This window comes from Salvelinus namaycush, chromosome 35 (genome assembly GCF_016432855.1).
Source record: "Salvelinus namaycush isolate Seneca chromosome 35, SaNama_1.0, whole genome shotgun sequence".
Taxonomy (NCBI): Eukaryota; Metazoa; Chordata; class Actinopteri; order Salmoniformes; family Salmonidae; genus Salvelinus; species Salvelinus namaycush.
This window is the reverse complement of record NC_052341.1, coordinates 27,911,465-27,935,321: the sequence shown is the minus strand read 5'-3', so window position 1 is coordinate 27,935,321 and position 23,857 is coordinate 27,911,465. Positions and strand designations below refer to the sequence as shown.

At 44.5% G+C, this 23,857-nt stretch overlaps 1 protein-coding gene across 1 annotated transcript in view; it reads left to right on the top strand.

Annotated features, from left to right (window-relative positions):
• The window catches only part of LOC120029672 (monocarboxylate transporter 12-B-like), a 29,451-nt gene extending 8,798 nt beyond the window's left edge, over positions 1–20,653 (top strand). Inside the window, exons 3-6 of the mRNA XM_038974949.1 lie at positions 17,529–17,672; positions 17,865–18,453; positions 19,375–19,634; positions 20,409–20,653. Of these exons, the coding sequence (XP_038830877.1) occupies positions 17,529–17,672; positions 17,865–18,453; positions 19,375–19,634; positions 20,409–20,653 (1,238 nt within the window). The remainder of the gene's footprint in view (positions 1–17,528; positions 17,673–17,864; positions 18,454–19,374; positions 19,635–20,408) is intronic.
• The last annotated feature ends 3,204 nt before the right edge of the window (positions 20,654–23,857 follow it).

The window sequence follows — 23,857 nt, the reverse complement described above, 5'->3', positions numbered from 1 at the left end:
TTTTGGAAAAAATGGTGTTTGACCAGATACAATGTTATTTTACAGTATACAAATTCACAACAGACTTTTATCAAGCTTATAGGGAAGGACATTAAACAAGCACAGCACTATACAAATGACTAATGATTGGGCGAGAGAAATTGATGATAAAAAGATTGTGGGGGCTGTTTTGTTAGACTTCAGTGCAGCTTTTGACATTATCGATCATAGTCTGCTGCTGGAAAAACGTAGGTGTTGTGGCTTTACATCCCCTTGTCACGCGGGACTAGGTGAGCGAAAGAACCAGACGCAGAGAGAGAGAGCCGCTTAGGAAAAATAATCCTTATATTTACTTTTTTACAACAAACTGAATAAGCCCGAACATCCAGGGCGCAGTGAAAACACTTGCCAAACACCCAACATACACACACGTAACAAAAACAATCCCGCACAAAACAAGGGCGGGTCAAACTCCTAATTATAGGGAAGCTCATTACGAAACAAAAACAACAGGTGCAACTAATAAGACAAAACAACCAGACAAACGAAAAAGGGATCGGTGGCGGCTAGTAGGACGGTGACGACGACCGCCGAGCACCGCCCGAACAGGCAGGGGAGTCAACTTCGGCGGAAGTCGTGACAGTACCCCCCTCCTGACGCGCGGCTCCCGCAGCGCGCCGCCACCGGCCTCGAGGACGACCCGGAGGGCGAGGTGCCGGGCGATCCGGGTGGAGGCGGTGGAAGTCTCTCAGTAGAGTAGGATCTAAAATGTCCCCCACCGGAACCCAGCATCTCTCCTCCGGACCGTACCCCTCCCAGTCCACGAGGTACTGTAGGCCCCTCACCCGGCGTCTCGAGTCCAGAATGGCACGTACTGTGTACGCCGGGGACCCCTCGATCTCCAGAGGGGGTGGAGGGACCTCAGGCACCTCACCTTCTTGCAGGGGACCAGCCACCACCGGCCTGAGGAGAGACACATGAAACGAGGGGTTAATACGGTAATACCTAGGGAGTTGTAACCTATAACACACCTCGTTTATTCTCCTCAGGACTTTAAACGGCCCCACGCACTGCGGCCCCAGCTTCCGACAGGGCAGGCGGAGAGGCAGGTTTCGGGTCGAGAGCCAGACCCTGTCCCCCGGTGTGAACACGGGGGCCTCACTGCGGTGCTGGTCAGCGCTCCTCTTCTGCCGTTGTCCTGCTAACTTTAGCGATTCCTGGACGGCTTTCCAGGTGTCCTTGGAGCGCTGTACCCAGTCCTCTACCGCAGGAGCCTCGGTCTGACTCTGGTGCCATGGGGCCAGGACCGGCTGGTAACCTAACACACACTCAAACGGGGACATGTTCGTTGAGGAGTGGCGGAGGGAGTTCTGAGCGAGCTCAGCCCAAGGAACATACCTCGCCCACTCACCAGGCCGGTCCCGGCAATATGACCGCAGAAACCTGCCCACATCCTGGTTTACGCGCTCCACCTGCCCATTACTCTCGGGGTGAAAACCCGAGGTCAAACTGACCGAGACCCCCAGTCTTTCCATAAACGCCCTCCAAACTCTGGACGTGAATTGGGGGCCCCGATCAGAAACGATGTCCTCAGGCACCCCATAGTGCCGGAAGACATGGGTAAACAAGGCCTCCGCAGTCTGCAGGGCCGTAGGGAGACCGGGCAACGGGATGAGACGGCAGGACTTAGAAAACCGATCCACAACGACCAAAATCGTAGTACTTCCCTGGGACGGGGGAAGATCGGTAAGAAAGTCCACCGATAAATGTGTCCACGGCCGTTGTGGAACGGGGAGGGGCTGTAACTTCCCTCTAGGCAAGTGCCGAGGAGCCTTGCTCTGAGCGCACACCGAGCAGGAGGAGACATAAAATCTCACGTCCTTAGCCAACGTGGGCCACCAGTATCTCCCTCTAAGACTCCGCACTGTCCTCTCGATGCCCGGATGACCCGAGGAGGGGAGAGTATGAGCCCAACGGATTAGCTTATCCCGGACCCCTCCCGGCACGTACTGAACCCCCGCTGGACAGTTAGGAGGGGTCTGCTCTAACCGTGAGGCTCTCTCTATCTCCGCGTCCACCTCCCATACCACCGGTGCCACGAGACATGAAGGTGGAATGATGGGAGTTGGCTCAACGGACCGCTCCTCGGTATCATAGAGACGGGACAGCGCGTCGGCCTTGGTGTTTTGGGAGCCTGGTCGGTACGAGATGGTGAACTGAAACCTGGTGAAAAACATGGCCCATCTAGCCTGACGCGGATTTAGTCTCCTCGCTTCCCGGATGTACTCGAGATTACGATGGTCAGTCCAGATGAGAAAAGGGTGTTTCGCCCCCTCAAGCCAATGTCTCCACACCTTCAGAGCCTTGACTACAGCTAACAACTCCCGGTCCCCCACATCATAGTTTCGCTCCGCCGGACCGAGCTTCCTCGAAAAGAAGGCACAAGGGCGGAGCTTGGGTGGTTCGCCCGAGCGCTGGGACAGCACGGCCCCGACCCCCGCCTCGGACGCGTCCACCTCCACTATGAACGCTAAAGAGGGGTCCGGATGCGCCAACACGGGCGCATTGGTAAACAGCTCCTTCAGACGACTGAAAGCTCTGTCCGCCTCTGCTGACCAACGCAAGCGCACCGGTCCTCCCTTCAGCAGTGAGGTAATGGGAGCAGCCACCTGACCAAAACCCCGGATAAACCTCCGGTAGTAATTGGCAAACCCTAAAAACCGCTGCACCTCTTTCACCGTGGTCGGAGTCGGCCAATTACGCACGGCTGTAACGCGGTCATCCTCCATCACCACCCCGTAGGTGGAAATACGATAACCCAGGAAGGAAACGGCCTGTTTGAAGAACTCACATTTCTCCGCCTTGCAATACAGGTCATGCTCCAGCAGTCGCCCAAGTACCTTACGCACCAGAGACACATGCGCCGCGCGGGTGGCAGAGTAGATCAAGATGTCATCAATGTACACTACCACTCCCTGCCCGAGCAGGTCTCGGAGAATCTCATCTACGAAGGATTGAAAGACAGCTGGAGCATTTTTCAACCCATATGGCATGACGCGGTACTCATAATGGCCAGATGTAGTACTAAATGCGGTTTTCCACTCATCTCCTCCCCGGATACGCACCAGATTATACGCACTCCTCAGGTCCAATTTTGTGAAGAAGCGTGCCCCGTGAAATGATTCCACCGCCGTAGCGATGAGAGGTAGTGGGTAACTAAACCCCACTGTGATGGAATTTAGACCTCGATAATCAATGCACGGGCGTAAACCGCCATCCTTCTTCTTCACAAAAAAGAAGCTCGAGGAGACAGGTGATGCGGAGGGCCGAATGTATCCCTGTCCCAGTGATTCAGTAACATATGTCTCCATAGCCGCTGTCTCCTCCTGGGACAAAGGATACACGTGACTCCTAGGAAGTGCAGCGTTCTCCAGGAGGTTTATCGCGCAGTCCCCTCGTCGATGGGGTGGTAATTGGGTCGCCTTCTTTTTACTGAAGGCGATAGCCAAATCGGCATATTCAGAGGGAATGCGCACGGTGGAAACCTGGTCTGGACTCTCCACCGTAGTCGCACCAACGGCAACTCCTATACACCTGCCTGAACACTCCTCTGACCACCCCTTAAGAGCCCCCTGTTGCCAGGAAATCACCGGGTTGTGCTGAGCTAGCCAGGGAATTCCCAACACCACTGGAAACGCAGGTGAGTCGATAAGGAACAGACTAATCTGCTCCTTATGACTACCCTGCGTTACCATGTCCAGTGGTACCGTGGCCTCCCTGACCATTCCTGACCCTAATGGTCGGCTATCTAAGGAGTGCACGGGGAAAGGTAGGTCTAACGACACAAGGGGAATCCCTAGCCTTAATGCGAGCCCCCGATCAATGAAATTCCCAGCTGCGCCTGAATCGACTAGCGCCTTATGCTGTAGAGAGGGAGAAAACCCGGGGAAATAGGTTAACACATACATATGACTGACAGGAAGCTCTGGGTAAGTCTGGTGCTGACTCACCTGGGGTGATCGAGTAGTGTTCCGCCTGCCCTCCCGACTCCCAGAAGAGTTCCTCCAGCACCGGTCGGCCGTGTGCCCTCGCCGACCACAACTGGTGCAGGAGGACACTCCTCCTCCGGTCCCCCTTGATGCTGCCCCCCCTAACTCCATAGGGATAGGAGCAGGAGGGCTGGGATGTGGAAACGACAGGACCTGTTCCGAACGTCTGCGGGCAGCCAGCAGGTTGTCGAGACGGATGGCCATGTCAATAAGTTCGTCCAGCGTGAGTGTGGTGTCCCGACACGCTAGCTCCCTGCGGACGTCCTCCCTAAGGCTACATCGAAAATGGTCGATTAAGGCCCTGTCGTTCCACCCTGCTCCTGCAGCCAAGGTCCTGAACTCCAGGGCAAAGTCCTGTACGCTCCTCGTCTCCTGACGCAGGTGGAACAGCCGTTCACCCGCCGCACGACCCTCTGGTGGGTGGTCAAACACAGCTCGGAATCGGCGGGTGAACTCAGGGTAATGATCCCTCGCCGAGTCTGGGCCATTCCACACTGCGTTGGCCCATTCAAGAGCTCGTCCAGTCAAACAGGAGACGAGGGCGCTCACGCTCTCCTCTCCGGAGGGAGTAGGACGAACGGTCGCCAGGTAAAGCTCCAGCTGGAGAAGAAACCCCTGACACCCGGCCGCCGTTCCATCATACTCCCGTGGGAGCGCCAGCCGAAGAGCCCCGGAGCCAGATGCTGTAACAGGAACAGGAGGTGCTGGAGGAGGGGGTGCTGGAGATGAGGTGGGAAGGCCACTCCTCTCCCATCGATCCATCCTCTCCATCATTTGGTCCATAGCCGACCCAATTCTGTGGAGAACACTGGTGTGATGGAGGACCCTTTCCTCCATCGATGGGAGAGGAGACGCGGCTGCTCCTGCTGGTTCCATTTTTGTGGTGCGGGATTCTGTCACGCGGGACTAGGTGAGCGAAAGAACCAGACGCAGAGAGAGAGAGCCGCTTAGGAAAAATAATCCTTATATTTACTTTTTTACAACAAACTGAATAAGCCCGAACATCCAGGGCGCAGTGAAAACACTTGCCAAACACCCAACATACACACACGTAACAAAAACAATCCCGCACAAAACAAGGGCGGGTCAAACTCCTAATTATAGGGAAGCTCATTACGAAACAAAAACAACAGGTGCAACTAATAAGACAAAACAACCAGACAAACGAAAAAGGGATCGGTGGCGGCTAGTAGGACGGTGACGACGACCGCCGAGCACCGCCCGAACAGGCAGGGGAGTCAACTTCGGCGGAAGTCGTGACACCCCTGATATATTGTGGATGAAGAGTTACCTGTCTGACAGAACACAGAGGGTGTTCTTCAATGGTAGCCTCTCCAACACAATCCAGGTAGAATCAGGAATTCCCCAGGGCAGCCTTCTAGGCCCCTTACGTTTTTCAATCTTTACTTATGACATGCCACTTGCTTTGAGTAAAGCCAGTGTGTCTATGTATGCGGAAGACTCAACACTATACACGTCAGGTACTACAGCGACTGAAATGACTGCAACACTTAACAAAGAGCTGCAGTTAGTTTCAGAATGGGTGGCAAGGAATACGTTAGTCCTAAATATTTCAAAAACTAAAAGCATTGTCTTTGGGACAAATCATTTACTAAACCCTAAACTTCAACTAAATCTTGTAATAAATTATGTGGAAATTTAGCAAATTGAGGTGACTAAACTGCTTGGAGTAACATATCAAACATATATGAACTGCTTGGAGTAACATATCAAAACATATTGATACAACAGTAGCTAAGATGGGGAGAAGTTTGTCCATAATAAAGTGCTGCTCTACCTTCTTAACAGCACTATCAACAAGGCAGGTCCTACAAGCTCTAGTTTTGTTGCAGCTAGACTACTGTTCAGTCGGTTGGTCAGGTGCCACAAAGAGGGACTTGCAATTGGCTCAGAACAGGGCAGCACGGCTGGCCCTTGGATGTACACAGAGAGTTAACATCAATAATATGCACGTCAATCTCTCCTGGCTCAAAGTGGAGGATAGATTGACTTCATCACTACTTGTATTTGTGAGAGGTATTGGCATGTTGAAAGCACCGAGCTGTCTGTTTAAACGACTAGCACACAGCTCTGACACCCATGCATATCCCACAAGACATGCCACCAGAGGTCTCTTCACAGTCCCTAAGTACAGAACAGACTATGGGAGGTGCACAGTACTACATAGAGCCATGACTACATGGAACTCTATTCCACATCAGGTAACTGATGCAGCAGTAGAATCAGATTTAAAAAACAGATAAAAATACACATTATGGAACAGCGGGGACTGTGAAGCAACACAAACATAGGCACAGACACATGCACACACACACGGAGCCTGAGGGCATACACTTAGTGTGTTGCGAAATATTTTATGAATGTATTGTAATGTTTTTAAAATTGTATATCTGCCTTAATTTTGCCAGACCCCAGGAAGAGTAGCTTACACCTTGGCAGCAGCTAATGGTGATACATAATACATACAAATACAAATGGCCATCAGTCAAGTGCTGCTTCAGCAACAGTGATCTGGCATCACACTCGGCCTGGCACTGGCTTGGAATGTGTGGTCTAGACAGGTTGCTCAATGCCCAGGGTAGTCATGAAATGGATTTGGTTCATTGGATGTAAACATATAAGCTTTTAAAAGACAGTTAAGGAGAAGTTAAAGCCAGTTTGACAACTAAGACAACTAGGTTTGATATTTGGTACATCATTTTGCTTCCATTAGGACACATGATGAAGACAATGTCACGTAAATGTGCTTTTTACAATCACACAGTGAAGTTACAGTATGCTTAAGTTGATAAAGTCACAGGCCGCTGACTGGCAATGTGTCCTTTCAACTCAGCCAACCCATTGGTCAGTTTTTGCTGCTTCTCTTAGATTGGGATGTTCCCTGTTTGACATAGAACAGAAGTTATGTTTTAGTGTTTTTTAAGTGCGTGGATCTTCTTTGGATCTTCTATAGATCTTTTGGACATGTTGATTGCTCTTAAAAAACTTTTTGGGTTGAATCACAGGATTGTATTTTATTAGTAGGTACACATTAGTGCAGTCGTATTTAAGAATGAAGTACTGAGAACCCCATGTCTGACTAAAGCAGACACCAGAGAGAGGAGTTTGCTTCTTTTCCTGTTGATTTAGCTCTTGAGAGAACAAAGTCAGCAACACACAGAGAACATCTTGAAATACCAAAACAGTGTCACAACACTATGACCCAACATAGAGGGAGTTTGTTTATTTCGCTTGCTCCCAGTGAAATTTGACACCATGATAGACACTGTTTTGAAAAAGCATGTAAAAATAGACCCTTAAACTGACTCATAGCAGACTCAAGGCTGACTTAGGTAACATGTTCAGGCATTTGTATGCCAAGGCCAGTCAGTACGGGTCACAGAGGACTGCTGTGGATCACAAACCTCTCTTCTAGGTTCACATTTTGCACCTCTTTGTCTTGTATTTACTCACAGTATCAATGGTCCAAAGTGACAAAAAAAAGTGGCAAAAGAGAAAAATGTACTTGCACACTATATGTGACTCGATTCAGGAAATTAGGCGTATGTCGCAAGTCACGACTTCACAGTAGAGCCGTTTGAATGTAAAAAGTATTTTTTTTATCAAAATGTGTTTTTTGGCAGAAATGTCTTCTCGAACATGTGAACTTCCATGTGCCTTAATATCAAACTTTTATGCCATCTGTAAATACGAATACAATGTTAAATTACGAGTCTAGTTGGTTTAGCTACAGAAAAAGTCAGCAACCTTCCCGCTAGCCATGATTGGCTGAGATAATGAGTGGGCCGGACATGCCAAGAGATGAGTTTGTATTGGTCTGCCATATAGCATGCGTCTGTCTATTGGAGCTGGTCAGTATGTTTAGGTAATCGTGTCGAACGCGGCTTTTAATTTTATAGATTTTTTATTGCGTAGTAAAACTGCATAAACCTAATGTCAAGTTAAAGTGTACCGTTAGCTAGCTCTAACTGTCGTGAGGTCAGAGCTTTTGGATCAACCCTACTTATTGGCCAGAGCGCTCTGAACGCGAAACAATGTGAATTTACGAACGGACAATCTGACAGCACAGTTGCAGTCACCAACGCTCTGGATAACATAACAGCTTAACCAGCTCTGCCAGGGCGAGTAATGTTCAGTTAGCTGTTCTCTCTCTCTCTTAGATGTCTGGAATTAGCTGGCAAGTTCGTACAGAACACTTGGCTAAGGCTTAAGAGGGTGTGAACAATGTTGAATGGGTGTAGACACATAAGGGCTCTCCAATAGAAGTACCAAAACATTGAAAGACGGTTTTCTCAAAAGTGAGTTTACAAGTTGATCAACTTTCAAAGCAGAATTACGTTCCCATTGTTTCCTCAAATGCAATGTATGATATACCATTATGTAGCTCTGAGTCTCTACTTTTATCCAATTTTTAAAATAAATTCTAATTTTGCTACATAAGACCGAATCCAGTTGGTGATATATAGAAAAGGTATGTGGACTCCCCCTTCAAATTAGTGGATTTGGCTATTTCAGCCACACCCGTTGCTGACAGGTGTATAAAATTGAGCACACAGCCATGCAATCTCCATAGACAAACATTGGCAGTAGAATGGCCTTACTGAAGAGCTCAGTGACTTTCAACGTGGCACCGTCATAGCATGCCACCATTCCAACAAGTTAATTCATCAAATTTCTGCCCTGCTAGAACTTCCCCGGTCAACTGTAAGTGTTGTTATTGTAAAGTCGAAATGTCTAAGAGCAACAGGTGCTCAGCCGCGAAGTGGTAGGCCATACACGCTCACTGAACACGTCCTCCGAGTGCTAAAATTGTGTTTCCTCGATTGCGACACTCACTACCGAGTTCCAAACTGCCTCTGGAACAACAACAGCACAAGAACTGTTCGGCGGGAGCTTCATGAAATGGGTTTCCATGGCCAAGCAGCCGCACACAAGCCTAAGATCACCATACGCAATGCCAAGCATCGGCTGGAGTGGTGTAAAGCTTGCCGCAATTGGACTCCGGAGCAGTGGAAACGTGTTCTCTGGAGTGATGAATCATGCTTCACCATCAGGCAGTCCGACGGACGAATCTGGGTTTGGCGCATGCCAGGAGAACGCTACCTGCCCCAATGCATAATGCCAACTGTAAAGTTTGGTGGAGGAGGAATGAGGCTGTTTTTTATGGTTAGGGCTAGGTGGTTTAGTTCCAGTGAAGGGAAATCTTAACACCACAGCATACAATGACATTCTAGATGAGTCTGTGCTTCCTATTTTGTGGCAACAGTTTGGGGAAGGCCCTTTCCTGTTTCAGCATGACAATGCCCCTGTGAACAAAGTGAGGTCTATACACAAATGGTTTGTCGAGATCGGTTGTTAGTGGAATTAAATAATTCCTCTAATGTACTCATTAATTAAATTCAATCTGTCTATTTATAAGAATTTGTAAGATACTTATTAACATAAAATAGACAGGATACAGTCTTATTAAAATTAGATAATAGTGTTTATTCTCGGAGCACGCTGCCATTTGATCATAAACACAGGTTTATATACAAGATATGACGTCATAGGTTACAGAATAAGTCTCATTGTCCTGACAAATAGAAAACAGGTTCAAAAGTTCATTCCAACTTCACAGCACACACACATGACACATAATATAATCAATTATCCTGAAGGCTCACTATAATTTATTACCACTTTAGCAGACAACTCAAGATAATGGAAGACCTAAAAAGTTACCCACAGCCTTATCTAAACACCTCAGGGCTAAGTTGGGTCAGTTCAACCATAGTTTAACGACCCTTTCTGCTTATTTTATGACCCACAACACAAATCTCTTTTCACCAGGCATGCAGAGTTCAATTAGTTATAGTTTTATCTAAAGCTAGAATTTGTTTTAACTATTTATTAACAAAATTCCTAACATCGGTGTAGAAGAACTTGACTGGCCTGCGCAGAGCCCTGACCTCAACTCCATTGAACACCTTTGGGATAAATTGGAACGCCGACTACGAGCCAGGCCTAATAGCCCAAGTCGCCGCAGCAATGTTCCAACATTTAGTGGAAAGCCTTCCCAGAGTGGAGGCTGTTATAGCAACAAAGGGGGGACCAACTCCATACTAATGCCCATGATTTTGGAATGAGATGTTCAACAGGCAGGTGTTCAAATATTTTTGTTCATGTAGTGTATCTTATCGGAGCTTAATATTATGCTGTATTGGTGTTCCACCCTTTTTTCCTGTATCTGCATGTGTTTTATTGTGTCAGGGTGTGAGAAAAGTAAAGATCTGGTTTGCCCATATTCCCCCTGGGCTACAAATCATTCATACACTGGTCTTTTGGCAGCAGTTTGCCAGACAGTTGCTTGGATAAAAACAAGTAAGACACTATGTACTGCTCCAGTGCAATACACAATCCGAAGGGCGTAACTTTTTATGTTGCATATTGGTGGGGGTCAGGGTCAACATGTTTCGGTGTCAACACCCCTTCTAAGGGGGTCCGGGGGACTGATAGTGCCTTGTAACTCAAATTCTCACCTGATGACCTGTTTGTCCTCTCCCTGCATCAACATGGGCGGTGCTCTCTTTCCCTCTCTACTGTAACGGTTTTGACTTGAGGTTATTGTTTGTAGGGTGCCAGGTAGGTTGTGCCTACCAAAGAAAATATAGATTTCTCCTTTTAGTTTGAGAGGGAATGAGTCCCATCCGGTCAAAATAAATGATCACACACACATAATAATATAACAAACCATGATCTCTGAATCCTCAAGAAAAGTCCCGTACCTCAGGCATAAAAAAGTCCAGCCCGGTAAAGGAGTTCAGTGAACCCAAGTGACCTTAGTCACGCAATGTTTGTCCGTTCATAGACCCAGTCTCAATCATACAGTCACAATATCAAACTCTTTTGCCACACAACCATAAAGAGTATCAAATCTCAGTCTTCAACTTCAACTGACCACATAAATCAACACGGTATAAATCACACTCAAACAAATGAAATACCGTATGCAAGTAAGTTGTAGTCAGTCGGTCAGTCAGACAATCCAATCAGCCAACAGATCTCCAGCTGAGAAAGGCCATGAAGAAACAGCGGAGACCAACTGAGATGTGTTGTCCAAAGGAAGAAATTAATGGATCCGATCCTGGTGGTTAAACTTGAGACAAGGCTACAAAGCACTCTTTTAAATACAACAAAACTGAGTAAAAAAGCTTCGGAACTGAGGGTTGAACACATCCTCATTTGCACCACCATCACAACCCCACTTTTGCTTAGCTGATGCTGGCTATTTAATAGGGAATTAAAAGGGGAACCGCCCTATCGGAAGGAGAAGCACTGAGACGGTTCAGACAAATTCAGGGCCGTCACACTACTGCCTGTCTCTGACCCCTGCCATGACAACCAAATGAAATCAGAATGTAGGCAACAACATTTGTTATAGCACTTGGGCTACAGTCGGCAAAGATGGGGAGTTGATGATGACCCGTTTGTCCTCTCCCTGCCTCAACATGGTCGATGCTATCTCTCTGTCACTCTCTCTACTGCCTGCCATAATCATATGACCAAATACCATTATCATATGACAAAAATATCTGGCCTTAACAATGGGGTTAGCTTATTAACATTAATTACATTAATTAGATTCTGCTTTTATTAGATACATAATTGATTTACTGGCTGGCATTATGTATACAGTGCATTCGGAACGCATTCAGACCCCTTGACTTTTTCCACATTTTGTTACGTTACAGCCTTATTCAAAAATGTATTAAATCGTTTTTTCCCTCGTCAATCTACACAAAATACCCCATAATGACAAATCAAAAACAGGTGTATAGACATTTTATCAAATGTATTTAAAGAATTTAAGGGAAATATTACATTTACATAAGTATTCAACACAATCCTGTCACGGTGCTCTACGGACAAATTCCTTCGACCTCATGGCTTGGTTTTTGCTCTGACATGCACTCTCAACTGTGGGACCTTATATAGACAGGTGTCTTAAGGTGCCTTTTGGAAAACTCCAAATGGGCTGTCATGTGCCTTTTTACTGAGGAGTGGCTTCCGTCTGGCCAATCTACCATAAAGGCCTGATTGGTGGAGTGCTGCAGAGATGGTTGTCCTTTTGTAAGGTTCTCTCATCTCCACAGAGGAACTCTAGAACTCTGTCAGTGACCATTGGTCACCTCCCTGGCCAAGGACCTTCTTCCCCGATTGCTCAGTTTGGCCGGGCGGCCAGCTCTAGGAAGAGTCTTAGTGGTTTCAAACTTCTTCCATTTAAGAATGATGGTGGCCACAGTGTTCTTGGGACCTTCAATGCTACAGAAATGTTTTGGTACCCTTCCCCAGATCTTTGCCTCTCAGAGCTTTACAAGACAATTCCTTTGACATCATGGCTTGGTATTTTCTCTGACATGCACTGTCAACTGTGGGACCTTATATAGACAGGTATGTCCCTTCCAAATCATGTCCAATCAATTGAATTTACCACAGGTGGACTCCAATCAAGTTGTAGAAACATCTTAAAGGATGATCAATGGAAACAATCTGAGCTCAATTTTTGCAGAAATGTAAAAAAAAAAAAAAAAAAATCCTTTGTCATTATAGGGTATTGTGTGTACATTGATGATCAACAAAATGTGGAAAAGTCATGGCATCTGAATGATTTCCAAATGCACTGTAGCTAGCTAGCTGAATACATAGTACCAGTCTATTATGAATTGTACAGTGTAATTAGCTAGCTAGCTACAGGTAACTGACAAAATAAAGGAAACACCAACATAAAGGTATTGGGCCACCACAAGCTGCCAGAACAGCTTCAATGCACCTTGGCATAGATTATACAAGTGTCTGGAATAAGCTTCGGTGATTACCATTTTGTTAATGGTAGTGGAAATCGCGGTCTCAGGCGCCGCTCCAGAATCTCCCATAAGTGTGTGTGTGTGGGTTAAGATCTGGTGACTAAGACACGCGCACACACACATTGGGTTGAGATCTGGTGACTGAGACACACACACCCTATGCTGCACCATTGAGAGCATCTTGACTGGCTGCATCACCACCTGGTGGGGCAACTGCACGGCATCCGACCGCAAGGCGCTATAGGGGGTAATGCGTAAGGCCCGGTACATCACTGGGTCTGAGCTCTCTGCCATCCAAGTCCTCTATACCAGGCAGTGTCAGAGGAAGGCCCTACAAATTGTCAAAGATTCCAGCCACCCAAGTCTGGAAACAACAGGATCCTAGACAGCTTTTACCCCGAAGCCATAAGACTGCTAAATAGTTAGTTAAACAGTTAACCAAATAGCTACCCAGACTATCTGCAGTGACCAGTTTTTGCACTAACTTTTTTGGCTCATCACATATGCTGCTACTGTTTACTATCTGCCACTTTGTTCCTAGTTAAATGTACACATCCACCTCAATTACCTCGTACCACTGCACTTTGACTCGGCACTGGTACCCCTTGTCTATAGCCAAGTTATTGTCACTCAGTGTGTATCTATTATTATGTGTTTTACTTTTCTATTATTTCTCTATTTTCTTTCTCTATGCATTGTTGGGAAGGGCCTGCAAGCAAAATTCCCTCAAAAAAATTCAGCACTGAGCAAATTTCAGGTCTTCGAAGCACAAACTTGAACATTGTGAAATTTCTGTGCAATTTCCGGCGCGCGTTTCCTGTAAACACTGAGGCTGTACCCGCTTTAAGTTACAGTTTTAGCAGTGGCCAAGTAGGCTACTTGATCATAATATAGGCCTAGCAGAGTGGCCTAACATAAACAACAATGAGAAAAATGCATCCCATAACATTTTAACATGGAAATACCTGTTCTATCATTCAGCCCACAGTAGCAGCAAATGCGTGGTGTTCAATGTAGACCTACAATCCATGAGACCTTTGAAAAAAACATGCAGGGCTTGACATTAATCTGTTTACCCACTTGTCCTTCAGACGAGGTGACTGAAAATGTTGTGTTGTTTGATGCAAGAAACCACTTTATAAAATAAAATTCATTATTATTCCCATACCACGAATACAGAGAATCAGACAAATTATGCTACCCTCTGCCTATTGGCTACTTAGCTTATTCAAGACCGTCTCAAAATACAACACTGCCCCTTTAAGACATAAAAAAAAGCTCTTATCTGACTTGCTTTTCAAAGATGGCTAGAAATGCACACATTTTGTGCTCTTGTAGGAAGCAACCACTCCCCCATTGTTGACTAGAAATTAGCTAAAACTGGGCTAATAACTAACTAGCAAAGAATATGAACAAATGTGCACAGGTGGCTACATGCCAGGGGTGGCAAAAGTACCCAATTGTCATACTTGAGTAAAAGTAAAGATACCGTAATAGAAAATGACTCAAGTAAAAGTGAAAGTCACCCAGTAAAATATGACTTGAGTAATAGTCGAAAAGTATTTGGTTTTAAATCTACTTAAGTATCAAAAGTAAATGTAATTGCTAAAATATACTTAGGTATCAGAAGTATAAATAATTTCAAATTCCTTATATTAACTTCTTATGGCTGCAGGGGCAGTATTGAGTAGCTTGGATGAAAGGTGCCCAGAGTAAAGGCCTGCTCCTCAGTCCCAGTTACTAATATATGCATATTATTAGTAGTTTTGGATAGAAAACGCTCTGAAGTTTCTAAAACTGTTTGAATTATGTCTGTGAGTATAACAGAACTCATATGGCAGGCAAAAACCTGAGAAAAAATCCAAACAGGAAGTGGAAATTCTGAGGCTGGTCGAGTTTCAACCAAGATCCCATTGAAATCACAGCGAGATATGAATGAGTATTCACTTCCTATAGCTTCCACTAGATGTCAACAGTCTGTAGAACTTTGTCTGATGACTCTACTGTGAAGGGGAGCCGAATGAGAGGAGAATTAGTCACCACTGCCATGAGGTGAACATTCTTTGACCACGTGGGTTCACATGAGAGGCAGCTCCGTTCCATCGCTCATCTGAAGTCAATGTAATTCTCCGGTTGGAACGTTATTCAAGATTTATTTTAACAACATTCTAAATATTGATTCAATACATCATTTGACATGTTTCTACTGACTGTTACGGAACTTTTGGACATTTCGTCAGGTTTTAGTGAACGCGCTTCGTGACTTTGGAATTGTTTACCAAACGCGCTAACCAAAGTAGCTAATTGGACATAAATAACGGACATTATCGAACAAATCAAGCATTTATTGTGGACCTTGGATTCCTGGGAGTGCATTCTGATGAAGATCATCAAAGGTAAGGGAACATTTATCATGTAATTTCTGGTTTCTGTTGACTCCAACATAGCGGCTAATTTGACTATTGTTCTGAGCTCTGTCTCAGATTATTGCATGGTTTGCTTTTTCCGTAAAGTTTTTTTGAAATCTGACACAGCGGTTGCATCAAGGAGAGGTATATCTATAATTCCATGTGTATAACTTGTATTATCATCTACATTTATGATGAGTATTTCTGTTGAAACTATGTGGTTATACAAAATCACTGGATGTTTTTGGAACTAGTGAATGTAACGCGCCAATGTAAACTCAGATTTTTTTTATATAAATATGAACTTTATCAAGCAAAACATAAATGTATTGTGTAACATGAAGTCCTATGAGTGTCATCTGATGAAGATCATCAAAGGTTAGTGATTAATTTTATCTCTATTTCTGCTTTTTGTGACTGCTATATTTCGCTGGAAAAATGGCTGTGCTTATCGTGGTTTGGTGGTGACCTAACATAATCGTTTGTAGTGCTTTTGCTGAAAAGCATATTTGAAATCGGACACTTTGGTGGGATTAACAACAAGATTACCTTTTAAAATTATATAAAACACATGTATGTTTGAGGAATTTTAATTATGAGATTTCTGTTGTTTGAATTTGGTGCCCTGCACTTTCACTGGCTGTTGTAATATCATCCCGTTCCCGGGATTGCAGCCATAAGAATTAAGCACGTCACGATTTCTTGTTTTTTAAATGTATGGATAGCCAGGGGCAAACTCCAACACTCAGACATAATTTACAAAGAAAGTATTTGTGTTGAGTCATTCCGCCAGATCAGATGCAGTAGGGATGACCAGGGATTTTGTCTTTAAGTGCGTGAATTAGACAATTTTCCTGTCCTGCTAAGCATTCAAATGTAATGAGTACTTTTGGGTGTCAGGGAAAATGTATGGAGTAGAAAGTACATTATTGTCTTAAGGAATGTAGTGGAGTAAAAGTAAAAGTAGTCAAAAATATAATTAGTCAAGTACACATACCCCAAAAAACTACTTAAGAGTTACTTTCAAGTATGTTTACTTAAGTATTTTACACCACTGCTTCATGCAGTTCTCGCTTTGATCTCAAAACAAGCGCATCTACTCATGACTGCTCATGCTGTCCAGTTCAAAGGAATGGCACAGATCACAGAGTACAGGCCTGAATCGTGGCATGCCAATGCTATAGAATCCTACTCCAATGCGCTCTGCCTACAAGAAAATCTCTTGCACAGTTAGTTTTGCATAGTTCATTTTGTTTTGGTATGTTACATTGAAAGTGTCTAATATTGCGTTGATTTGAATACAATTCCCACAGTAGAGTGAAACGTTTATAGTGTTAACTAAAGGGGAATACTCTAGAAAGTTAAGTGAAATTCGATCTCGTGATTCTCTGTGCGGGCTGATATTTCATCTGTGTGGCAGTCCGAGGTGCAGCTCCTTTTAGAGGGAAAATTGTCCCTATGTAAAAATTTAATTATGAGTCCAAACCTGTTGTTTATGAAGCATGTGACAAATATAATTTGATTTGATTTTGATTTACAGTACTCTGCACTCCCCAAAAATATCTTATGCTCTGTACTTTTCTCCTCTTTGATGTTGGCACCTCCATTACGGGCAATAGCTACATTTTTTGTAGAGTGAACACTGACTGACTCACTAAGTGCTGCTCATCTAAAACTGCAATTCAAAAGGAAAAGATCCACATACTGTGCTTTTGGTGCAAGCTTAGGTAGCTAGCTAATGTTAGCCTAGCAAAAATAGCCAACCTAACATTGCATGCATCAGTATTAAAACAACTTTTACTCGTTTTAATCTTTCAAAACATGTAGCTACCTTACCTCAGCAAACACCAGAAAGAGAGAGAGAGGGGTAGTGCGTGCTGCTGAACTGTTAATGCAGACTAAAGCAATACTTGCAGACCGATGAAAAGGGAAAGAGAGAAAAAATATTGCATTTCTCCTTTATCCTTACAAGCCGTGCTCAGCTCTTTTTCCCTTTACTGTGAACGGGTTGCTGCCTCTGGAGACCGGGTGCAACCAAAGCGTATTTGGCGGCGAGGGGATCCAATCATAAAATGAGGAACTGAGTCACATAAAGCTTTACAGTGGGGATTTTTACCCAATCAATAAAACTCATCATGATATATACCCCCCACCCCCCACCCCCCAGCTCAAGCTACGTGCCTGCACAGTCCCATACTAACATGTGTACTGTGTTGTGATTGAAGCTCCTCTAGGCAGCTTCATTGGGAACCGTCTCTCGTGCCGCATCGCTGTGATCCTTGGGGGCTTCCTGTCCTCCATCGGCCTGGTCCTCAGCTCTTTCGCTACCAGCCTGGAGTACCTGTACCTCACCCTGGGGGTCCTCACAGGTGGGTCCTCCCTGACATCCTCCTGACCCACTCAGACAGGCACCTAAAAGGGCAACTGCAGTATCATTAGGAACCTCTATAAATCACACGTCATATAATTCAGGGATACTGGGTAGACATACTGTACCAAAAACATGCCCTAGTATGGATCATGGCATACCAAAAACAACCTTTTCCTCTTTTGATTGGCAGGTATTGGGTTTTCTCTCTGTTACACCCCTGCCATTGCCATGGTGGGGTCATATTTCTGTGAGAGGAAAGCCCTGGCGTACGGGATCGCCATGTCAGGCAGTGGCATCGGGACCTTCATCCTGGCCCCTGTGGTCCAGCTGCTCATAGAGCACTACTCCTGGCGCGGGGCCCTACTCATCCTGGGCGGCGTTGTCTCCAATCTGTGTGTCTGTGGGGCCTTACTGCGCCCTATCACTTTGAAAGAAGAAGAGGAGGCCCATGGTCCGGTCCCGTTGGATACCGACTGTGGATATAGGGTCAAAGCTCAGGTGGTGAGCACGTTAGAGGAACCTCTGGCGATTAACAACAGCAAAGACAGCCGCTGCTTCAAGTCTATGCAGGAGTACCGCTTCCTGCTGATGCCTGACTTCCTGATGCTCGCGGTGAGCTTCTTGTTCCTAGCCAGCGGCTGCAGCCTGCCGTTCGTCTACCTTGTGCCCTACGCACTGGATGTGGGCGTAAGCCACCACCAGGCTGCCTTCCTCATGTCTATCCTGGGGGTCATAGACATCGTGGGGAACATCACCTTCGGCTGGCTCGTAGACAGGAGGTAGGCCTGAGTTAAGATTTTGTTCCATTGAACATGCCACCACAACAAAGGTATTTTAATTCCATGAAGGGTGCCTCTGTCCCGCCTTGCTCTTTGATAGGCCGGCAATCCTTTATTTGGACTGGAAGACAGGTCCAAAACATACCTGTATTTGTTGAGTTGTGTCTTTCTGTAGGTCTTCCTCTGCAACATTCCACTTGGAGTCTGTATGAAATCAGAAGCTATGCTTTAACATAAATATGGATCCAGCCTTTTCTTATTCAGTTTTCACTTGGTTTTTTCAGTGTCACCTTTTACTGAACTGTCACCTAGTTTTTGTAGTCGCACCTTTAAGCAGGGATCTCCAACCCTGTTCCTGGAAACCTAATGTACCATCCTGTCGGTTTTCGCTCCAACGCTGATCTAGTGCACCTGATTCTAATGATTAGCTGATTGAAGTTAAATCAAGTTAGTTACAACTGGAGTTAGATTGAAAACCTACAGGAATGTAGCTCTCCAGGAACAGGGTTGGAGAGCCCTGCTCTAAGAAATGGAGCTGTTACCCAATTTTATCTTGAAGGTGAAAACAGCTGGTTTCGTCTTAGAAGTCACATGAATTTCACATGATCACGTGAATTGTTCCAAAAACACATGTTTTCATGTGATCACATCTGATCTTATGTGAAGCAACATGTGATAACGTGATTTTCCACCTGAAATCATGCGGTTTTTCTGTAAGGACATGAACAGTTGAGCCGCAGATCATTCAGATGGTCAATATGGGAAATATCCCACTGGGCACAGACGTCAAGTCAACGTCTAGTGCACGTTGGTTCAATGTAATTTCATTGAAATGACGTGGAAACAACGTTGATTCAACCATTGTGCCCAGTAGGATGTGTTTTTAGACTGATTGTATGCCCTATTCTTCTTCCCCCCCAGGTGCCTGAAGAAGTATCGTAATGTGTGCTACATGATCGCAGTGGGCATGGAGGGACTTTGCTGCCTCTTCATCCCTCTCCTGCGGACGTTCGCCCTGCTGGTGCCTTTCTCTGTGCTTTATGGGTACTTCGATGGCGCCTACGTGGCCCTCATACCTGTGGTGACCTCAGACATTGTGGGGACAACTAACCTCTCCTCCGCTCTGGGGATTGTGTACTTCCTACATGCCATTCCTTACCTGCTCAGCCCTCCAATAGGAGGTGAGTGTCCTTGTGTTGAAAGGAAAGGCGTTAAGTACTAACCGATCATAGCACAGGAGGTGAACAAAAGATATGGGAGTAAATGTTCACACGTTGTTTGCTGATCGCAAAAGTGGTCTTTATGAAAGCTTTTAGTGGTAAAAAAGCCATGTTTGGGACATTATTATTGCTTCACTAAAAGCTTTGCCAAATACCACATTTGCGAGCAGCAAACAATGAGCAGACATTTACCTCCCACTGGGCACAGATGTCAATTCAACATCTATTCCACGTGGACACAAAGTTGATTCAACCATTGTGTGCCCAGTGGGCTTCTTTCTAGACCTCTCATCAGGTAGAGAAAGCCTGCTGGTCTCTTTGAGAATAGGCAACAGAAAACAATTTCACTTATAGTATACCTTATGTCATTCTTAAGTGACCCGCTTATTCAGTCCTGATTCGGGAAATGATTTAGTAGTTGTTGAGTTATTAAATAAATCTTTTGTCATGAAGGTCTGGTTTCCCGGGAACAGACTAAACCATTCCGGGAAACCGGCCCGAAGAGTACACCATGGATGTTAGATGTTCACGTTACTTAAAAAAAAAAGATTTTGTCATGGATGCAAAAATGTTGCATTAATTACACCAATAGCTTTTTAAATTACCCACCAGTGTATTTTTACTGATTTAAAAATGATTTATTTTGTATTTATTAACATTGTAGTCAGCAAGTCTTCCATCCATCAAGTTAAAGCCTAAGTGAATGTGCATATCTCCTTCCTCCTCCCTCCGCAGGCTGGCTAGTTGACACCACAGGCACCTACACGGCCACCTTCTTCCTCAGTGGCTTTGCCCTCATCTCCAGCTCCCTGGTCATCAGCACAGTGACTGGGATACGCCACTGTCGCAGGACCCAAAAGCACAGAAAAAACAGTAAAGACACAGACCCCAAACAGGATCCTTGTCAAGGCAGCCGATCAGAGTTCTACATAGCCTCAAGTAAAGATGTGAACCCTTCAATCAACACAGCAAATTCTTAACATTGGACGTTTTTGCGTAGTTTTGCATTTGTTTTGTTGGAATACCAAAGTATGTTGAAGATTATGAGAAACAATGGTCAATTGGTACACATAATCTAGCGTGATAGTTCAGGATTGGGATTGATTTTCCTCAGAATGAGCCATTATAAACTGACACTAAATGGAATGTAAAGAATTCTGCCGGAACCAGAACAGCTTCAGCTGAAATATGGAATTTTCCTTATGAGCTCTCTATCAAAGCTGTGATATTATTGCCCATTTTATGTGCCCTTCTCTTTCAGGGTTTCCATGTCTGTCAATCCAAATGTAACGGAAGAAGTTGATCAATTTCAATATCTGAAGATTCAGACAGGGTGTTTGTAATAGATTATTTCTGAAGACAATAGTCTTCCAGTTGTTTCGTAAATACTTTATATCGACATGGGAGGTCAGTCATAGTCTTTCACTCCTTTGTGAATAACTATGATCTATTGAAATGAATGATAATGGAAACTTCCTTAAGACTGGAACTTAGAAGTTAATAATGAATTAGTCATTATTCATTTATAAAGGTATATGCATTTTCATACCAATTTCCTATACAATAATTGATGACATTAAAAGACAGGATGATTTGCTTTATATGTGTACACTAAATGTATAGTTTTGTAAAGATATACAAAATGTATTATTACATTGCCACGTGTTACTTTGTAGTTACACCAGAAGGCTAGGAGGACAATTATCTTGTTCTATATTAGAACAACCCTTGTCTGACCTTTCTGAGCTTAACGTAAAAGCTATAGGCCATCTCAGCCATATGACATCATAACACACATAACACACACATGGATCCACTTAGAAAAAAGGTGTTATCTACACTGAAAAAAATATATAAACACAACATGTAAAGTGTTGGTTCTATGTTCCATACTCACAAAAAAAGCTTATTTCTCTCAAATGTACATTCCTGTTTGTAAGCAATTCTCCTTTGCCAACATAATCCATCAACTTGACAGGTGAGGCATATCAGGAAAGGGGGATACCTAGTCAGTTGTACAACTGAATGCATTCAACTGAAAAGTGTCTTCTGCATATAATCCAACCCCTCAAGAGGCTGATTGAACAGTGTGATCCTTACATAGGTGCACCTTGTGTTGGAGACAATAAAAGTCCACTATAAAATGTGCAGTTTTGTCACAATACCACTAATGTCTCAAGTTTTGAGGGAGGTGACTGCAGGAACTGACTGCAGGAATGTCCACCAGATCTGTTGTTAGAGAATATAATTTTAATTTCACTACCATAAGCCGCCTCCAATGTCGTTTTAGAGAATTTGGCAGTACATCCAACCAGCCTCAAAACCGCAGACCACGTGTAACCACGCCAGCCCAGGACTACCACATCCAGCTTCTTCACATGCGAGATCGTCTGACACCAGCCACCCGGACAGCTGATGAATCTGTGAGTTTGCACAACCAAAGAATTTCTGCACAAACTGTCAGAAACCGTCTCAGGGAAGCTCATTTGTGTGGTCGTTGTCCTTACCAGGGTCTTGACCTGACTGCAGTTCAGCATCATAACCGACTTCAGATTCTGAGGCCCATTGTCAAGCCATTCATCCACCCCCATCACCTCATGTTTCAGCATGATAATGCATGTCGCAAGGATCTGTGCACAATTTCTGGAAGCTGAAAATGTCCCCAGTTCTTCCATGGCCTGTATACTCAACAGAAATGTCACACATTGAGCATGTTTGGGATCTTCTGGATCGACGTGTACGACAGCGTGTTCCAGTTACCAACAATAGTTAAATAAAGGTTAAATAAATTAAAATAAATAAATATCAGCAACTTCGCACAGCCAATGAAGAAGAGTGGGACAACATTCCAAAAGGCCACAATTAACAGCCTGATCAAGTCCATGCGAAGGGGATGTGTCGTACTGCATGAAGGAAATGGTGGTCACACAAGATAATGACTGGTTTTCTGATCCACACTCACTTTTTTTTAAGGTATCAGATGCATATATGTATTCCCAGTCATGGTACATCCATAGATTAGAGCCTAATGAATTTATTTCAATTGACTGATTTCCTTATATGAACTCTGACTCAGTAAAATCTTTGAAATTGTTGCATGTTGCGTTTATATTTTTGTTCAGTGTAGAACCTAAAAGAGTTCTTTGCTGTCCCCATAAGAGAACCTTTTGAATAACAATTTTTGGTTCCAGCTAGAACCCTTTTCAGTTCCATGTAGAACCTTTTCCACAGAGGGTTTAATGGAGTTAGATGAAAGGGGAGGTGTCCTGGTATCCTTGGTTTAATTGCAAAGCCATTGCTATGTCATTGTAGCTTAGTTGGTAGAGCATGGTGCTTGTAACACCAGGGTAGTATGTTCAATTCCAGTGACTACCCATACGTAAAATGTATCCACCCATGACTGTAAGTCACTTTGGATAGAAGGCTCTGCTAAATGGAATCTATCACAATTTAAATGTATACTCTGAAAACTTACAATGTCCAGAAGAAACCTAAGAATTTATGTTGATATTTCTTTAAATAAAATTATTTTTTTAAATCATACAGTAATGGAAATATATCCATTTGTGTATTGTAAGTGTATTGTAAATAAAAGTGCAGTAAAAGCCTATAAACCTAAAAGCACATATAGAATAAAATAATATACATTTCACAACTATATCTTCAAATGACACAAACCATATTTCCACACAGAAACAAAACACTTTCATAACCATCATAACTGCAAGGTCTTCATAAATACATCTGCACAACTAATGTGAGACAAGGTGAAATCAAACAAATGTATCATAATTGAAAAGGCTCACTCACGGTTAAAAACGCTTTGTTTTATTTAAGCTAGGTTATATCCTCACATGGCCTCTCCTATCATTGCTATGCGGATGACACTCAACTACTTTTCTCCTTCCCGCCCTTCTGACACTCAGGTGGCGACACGCATCTCTGCGTGCCTGGCAGATATCTCAACTTGGATGTCGGCCCACCACATCAAGCTCAACCTCAACAAGACAGAACTGCTCTTCCTCCCGGGGCAAGGCCTGCCCGCGCAAAGACCTATCCATCACGGTTAACAACTCCACAGTGTCGACCTCCCAGAGCACAAAGAACCTTGGCGTGACCGTGGACAACACCGTGGACAACACCCTATCATTCTCTGCAAACATCAAAGCAGTGACCCGCTCCTG